This window comes from Musca vetustissima, unplaced genomic scaffold (genome assembly GCF_032173495.1).
Source record: "Musca vetustissima isolate MV318-11 ecotype Yass unplaced genomic scaffold, APGP_CSIRO_Mvet_v1 utg29024, whole genome shotgun sequence".
NCBI classification, from domain to species: domain Eukaryota; kingdom Metazoa; phylum Arthropoda; class Insecta; order Diptera; family Muscidae; genus Musca; species Musca vetustissima.
In genome coordinates this window covers 15,189-21,183 of record NW_026884636.1, presented here as the reverse complement: position 1 = coordinate 21,183, position 5,995 = coordinate 15,189, and the positions used below count along the sequence as shown (strand labels likewise).

The window sequence follows — 5,995 nt, the reverse complement described above, 5'->3', positions numbered from 1 at the left end:
GAATATTTGACAAAATTCGAAAAATTCACGGATTTAATATATGTATCAACTATTTTTTTAAAAATATATATATGTGTGTATTTTTGAAGGCGTTAACTATGATTTCACAATTATCACTTCTTTTGTTCACTCTTTTTTCAACACAGAATGAATTTTAATTGCCTTTTTTGACCCTGCATACAAATAATGACAAAACACGTATATAACAAAAAATAGGTTGAGAATGACACTGTCTTCCGTCTCCGCCGATGCAAATCACCAAATATGATGACGATGGGGTCTAGGCAACAACAACAAAACAGCGGGCGAACAAACCGACAAACGAACGTATGTACCACGTACGTAATTGAATCAGTGAGAAAATATACGACACTTTAGATAAATTTCTTGTGATTTGACAAATAGGCAAATTTTGACAATATATGTGCCCTTAATTTAATTGCTCAATTATTACAACGCACTTTATCGTATCCGATGATACTGAATTTCTGCTTTTCACTTTTGTGCTAGTTGGATTTTTCTTTTCTATTTTTTATGTATTTTTCTCCGTTCTAATTGGAAGTTATACACGTACACTGTGCAAAGTTCTCTAATCAACTGGTTTATTTTTGTTTTAGCTTGCACAGAGATGTCAAATTGTGTGAGTGAGAGCGGCTCTAGGGCTCCCCAAATGAAGCTCCACAAAGGCAATTTGAAGACAAATTTAAAGCGTAATTTTTTTATTTTCTTTTCAAGATTTGTTGTTTACCTATTATTGTTTATTTCACAAATGTTATTATTTAATTATTTAGCAAATTAACAATTGATTTTTTAATAAAATTAGTGAATTAATTTCCAAAGACTTTTCTCGGCTACCAATAAGAAAAACACACAAACAAAACTAATGAAATGTCATCGAAATGTTTGATAGCAATGAATCAGCTGATTTCAGCATTTGATTACTGAGTATGGTAATGTAGTCATTACGTCACGTAACGGACATTATTAAGACCAGATATTCTTCATTATTACTTTTAAAATTAGTTGTGACCCAATTGAAATTATATAATACTAAATTTTTGTATTTTGTCCATGACTCTACAAAAACAATAACGTTTAAATATTTACATTATTCATTTGGGGTACGAAGCTATTCCTTTGAAAAGTATTTGTTATTAATTCGTAGTGAATACCACTCGAAGGCAGTTGGAAAGAAGAAGAACTAATGTCACTTGATAAAATGTACGCAAACGGTTCTTTAACATTTAATTAACTTTATAGACGCGAAATATGGCGCTTATAACTTTTTATCAATTTCGGTATAATGTGCAAGTTATTTTGTGAAAAAAATAGATGTTATAATTAATTGTTATCCAAAAATTGTCAAAACTACGTTCAGTTTATCCGCATATACTCAATGGTACTACCTCTAATTCGAATCCAGAAGATCGCCAACCACTTTCTGCTCGAAGAAGATGTTTATCTGCCTAAAATCTTGGACGTTTTAAAACATGACTTTGGTAAGTTCTAATTTCAAATTTTGTTGTTTTGTGAACTATTTATAGAATCTCGTCAGTTTTATTAGTATTGCTGAAGAAAAACCTAAAATCCTGAACAATTACATGCATTTAAAAAAAGGGGGCTCCATGTAAATCATGCTTGAACTTGATCAGCTAGTATTCATTCCATTAAAAGGTGATCTTTTTTGAGGTAATAGAAAAAGGTTGTTAAGTTGTGGCGGGACCAATCTCTTTTGCTCTTCATCAGGAGTTAGATATTTAAAATCGATCGGGACTTTTAGAAGGGGACGGAATATTCATACCCTTCAGATTCATAAAAAAAACTGTTGGGATTTTTATATTGGGATTATGCTATGTTAACAGCCACTTCGTAATGTCAAAAATGTACACAAAGATCGACCGAAATTTTAATTTTTCAAAAGTATATGAAGATTCACCATCTAATGAGTACTGCAAATACCAAAGATAATCCAATTCGGTTAAAGAATATGCCTTATATCCTCAACATTACGAGAATATGGGCGTACTTTTAGAGACATTCAGCTGAAAAACGACTAATATACCGACCGAATATGGTGGTAATTTTGTAACATTGAGTGAAATTTTTTTTTAATCCTCTTTTATGATCTAAAAAATAAATAAATTGAAAATCCACTTTTTTTTGAAAATTTTTAAGAAATAAATATTGCAAAACTAAGCTTGTGGGTATTAAAAAAACGAGGCAATAAATTTTTGTGGTGGTTATTCTTTAAAAAATATTTTTAAAAATTCACACTTCTATTAAAAAAAAACTAAAAATCTACGCATCTATAAAAAAAAACTAAAAATATACGCTTCTATTTAAAAAAATTAAATCCATTCTATCAAAAAACAAAAAAAAAAAAAAATCACGCTTATTAAAAAAAAATAATTATAATAATGAATCCAATCTTCTATTTAAAAACAAAATTAAACCCACACTTCTATAAAAAATAAATCCACGCTTCTATTAAAAAAAACAAATAAACGCTTCTATTAAAAAAATAAATAAATCCAAAATAAAACCAGTGAGCGGAGCAATATATTCGGGCAGGGCCGACCATTCGATACCCTACACACCTACCACGGAACTGTAACTTTCTGCGGATGTTTATTCCGAGCCTGGGCAATATTTCGTGATATCCTACACCCTGTTGCCCAATTAGAGGTCAAAAGCACCTCTTCCTTACACTGACACATTTTCCGAATATTTCTAATATTCTGTACAGTCCTTCTAATTGATTGTTCAGATACCCTTCACCGTGTGTTGTGATGTTCGGCTTTCACTTGTGGCCTATAGATCGACTCGAAAAAACACAAAAAATTGGGATTTTGGCCCACTTCACCCAAAATTATTATCTGATCATTGTCGGAAATTATAGGTGTTGTCCTTGGCCATAACGGGAACCCCACGGAATATTTCCCCTAAAGTGGGTTACTGCCTCACTAAATAATATCTGAATACTTAAGCACCTGTAAATATTTAAGTGTAACTCCCACTTCCGAGTACATATGACAATATAATTGGTATCAATGTGAAGGTCAACCACTCCTATCATATATCATATACGCCATAGAATACAAATCTTGTCATTTTTCACACAAATGTCAGGGTCAATTTGACCCGCTAAATATTGACCGATATTTATCAAAACAGCCATGCTTATTCTTTGGCCCGATCCCCTCCTCCATGTACAAATTCGCGATGATTGGGCCATAATTGTGGCCTCTGGAGCGACCAGAAAATCAGACAAAAATTAAGTTTTTGGTCCATTTCATCCCCTAAATATTAACCGATCTTTTCAAAAAACAATAGGGGTCTTCATTGGGTAGAACCACCCTACATGCAAAATTTCGTGATTGGTCCATAATTGTGGCCTGTATCGTGTTTACAAATTATAATGGACAGACGGACATTTCTAGATGTCTAGGTATACTTAAAGGTGGGTCTAGGATCAATATTTCGTGGCGTTACAAACTCTTGGGGCAGCACAAAGCTATAATACCCTGACAACATAGTTGTGTAGGGTATAAAAATCCAAGCTTGTGGGGTTTCCTTAACAAATAATTTCAAAAATACACGGACTTCCTTGAAAATATGGCCAGATATGGAAGAAATTGCCAAACAATTATTTTTTAGTTATGTTCGTCTGATTATCCATTTCGAGATCTCGGTGGATTATAGTCGTAGTCCTCCAAATTAATCATATCATCTACCAAGGTTTAAGCTATTAAATATATATATCCGGTAATATTATATAACTTAAAATTCCTTTGTCCATTTTTTAAGACCCACCGACCAATTTTACTTTTTACTCAACCGTGCAACATCAATCTTTATACACGAATAGTTAAAGTAATAATCAAAACGTTTATAATGTATTTAAAAAATGAATTATTTATCTATTTTTATGTATTGTACTGTTATCAAATTATTTTTAAAAGAAAAATGAAGAAGAAAAATCTTAAACTACTTAATATATTTCTCCATGAATTTCTTATGGAATTCACTGCGCAGCGAATCATTAATAAAATGTGTTTTCTTTTCGGGTTCAGTGCGAGCACAATTCTTAAAAACGACATCATCATCCCAACGACGTTTAACTTTTAGATCTGCCACCGCTTTGCTGGCTGTTGCTGCCGACCCAGATGCATAATTTATCAGCGGATTACCCGATAGAATATTTTCCATACGAATACGTTCTTCTTCCTGTTTCTTTTCTTGCTCTTTACGTGCTGCCTCCTGCAGACGTTCTTGTTTGATTTTATTTAATTCGGCTAGCAACACAGCAGTGTCATCTTCATCATCTGAATCAGAGTCACTATCAGAACTGTCGTTATCGACGGGATCATCAGCATCAAGATTTGTTGGAGCAGGTGGTGCATCCAATTTGGCACGTTTACTACTCGGTGTACTACTGGCCGATGACGAGTTGTTGGCTTCGATGGCTTTACGCACAATTGAGGGTAGATTTTTACTGGGCCTTGCCTCACGTTCGCGTTCTTCTAATTCTTTGCGGAAATCACGATTGCGCAACTCATCGGAGGTACCTTGACCAGTTTCTCTGAAAGTAGGAAACAAAGATTAATTTAAAAAAATAATTAAGTGAAAATGTTGTTAAGTTCAACAGGGCCGAACTTGTTATACCCCCCGCCATGAGGTGAGCATTCAAAATTCCTTAGATGTGTCGAGACCTTATGGGGGCTAGGTTATGTTAAATTCCTGCCAGTGGTTTCGACTGGCACCTATCAATGCCAAAAGAGGGTCCAACATTGACAATTTTTCTTGGACTGTTATATTGGGGATATGTCGAAACAAGGATCTATGTTAAACAATTTCAGTAAAGAAGTTCCATATCTACCAGGAATGCCAAATTTCAACCATTTCGGCTGTAAGGTGTTACTAGAACCATCGAAATACCTAATATAGGGCGAGACCTATTGATTGATAATTTTCTCTTACCGGCCCTTCGGTTGGAAGACGAGACTAAAACCATCAAATTAAAGAAAATTGTGCGGTACCGTTAGTCTGGGGACTATAACAAAATATGGGTTGAAATACACCATTTTTAATGCTGAACATCACAGCAACCTAAGTACACAATTTAAAAGGTATATCATAAATTATCTTCCGCAGAACCATTATATGGGGCTATGTATCTGTATTCACAATTTTCTGCAAAGATATTTTTCACCCTCCAAGAACCGAGTTCCAAATTAAAACCCTTCATCGGTGACATGAAATGGATGCTATATCCAAACATCGCCAATCCAGGGAGCAATAGCTGGGTATTTGAAGATTTTCTAAGGTCTATATTAAATATTGGGATCCTTCTCATGAGTTCAGTCGACGGACGGACATACGGACATATGACTAAACTATTTAGATAGAAAATATTTGTGTTGTAATGAAAAGAGATCTACATTATGGTGGAGGTAATAAGATGACTATTGTTTACCACTAACCTGTATTTCAGTTTGGTATGTCCAGGCAAATCTCTGCTGCTGTATTGTTTACTAAGGGCACTCAAATCTTTTTCACCTTTACCGCTGCCACCACGGGCTGGATCAAATGTTGGTCTGGCAGCTGTGGTCATTTTGTTATTTTATTTGGCTTAATTTCTAAAAATATTTTTGGTAAAATATTAATAATTTCACGAAATTTCTTTGTAATTCTTCACACAAAACGTTTTGCTGCTTGTTCTTCTTGTTTAATGTTCAATTGTGTGCGTTTATTCACTGAATGGCACTGTGTGAACTAGTGTCATTTCTTTTGTGAACATGTTTGCTTTGCCTTGTTCAATGTTTTGGTTTGTCAGCTGTTACATTCAAATTTTAAGGGAAAAGAGACTGAGATTAAAAGAGAGAAGATTGATGCTGTTTAGATATGTTATGTTTATTGAATTTCCGAATTTTAGATTAAAAATGCCAGACAGTATCGTTATAATATTGTGTGGATTGAAGCAAAAAACGAAAGG

At 33.8% G+C, this 5,995-nt stretch overlaps 1 protein-coding gene across 1 annotated transcript; it reads right to left on the bottom strand.

Moving 5' to 3' along the window:
* Positions 1-3,967: 3,967 nt before the first annotated feature.
* On the bottom strand, positions 3,968-5,633 carry LOC133331670 (protein CWC15 homolog). Its single transcript, XM_061540050.1, has 2 exons — positions 5,484-5,633; positions 3,968-4,582 (listed from the first exon to the last, which is right to left on the bottom strand). The coding sequence occupies exons 1-2, from the start codon at positions 5,612-5,614 to the stop codon at positions 3,988-3,990; spliced, it is 726 nt and encodes a 241-aa protein (XP_061396034.1). The 5' UTR covers positions 5,615-5,633; the 3' UTR covers positions 3,968-3,987.
* Between the last annotated feature and the right edge of the window lie 362 nt (positions 5,634-5,995).

What these genes read in the sequence shown, in the direction of transcription:
- LOC133331670 (XM_061540050.1), bottom strand. Translation starts at nt 5,614, where the DNA reads ATGACCACAGCTGCCAGACCAACATTTGATCCAGCCCGTGGTGGCAGC. An exon ending in CATACCAAACTGAAATACAG is followed by an intron (nt 4,583 to 5,483) that starts GTTAGTGGTAAA and finishes TCCTACTTTCAG; the next exon opens with AGAAACTGGTCAAGGTACCT.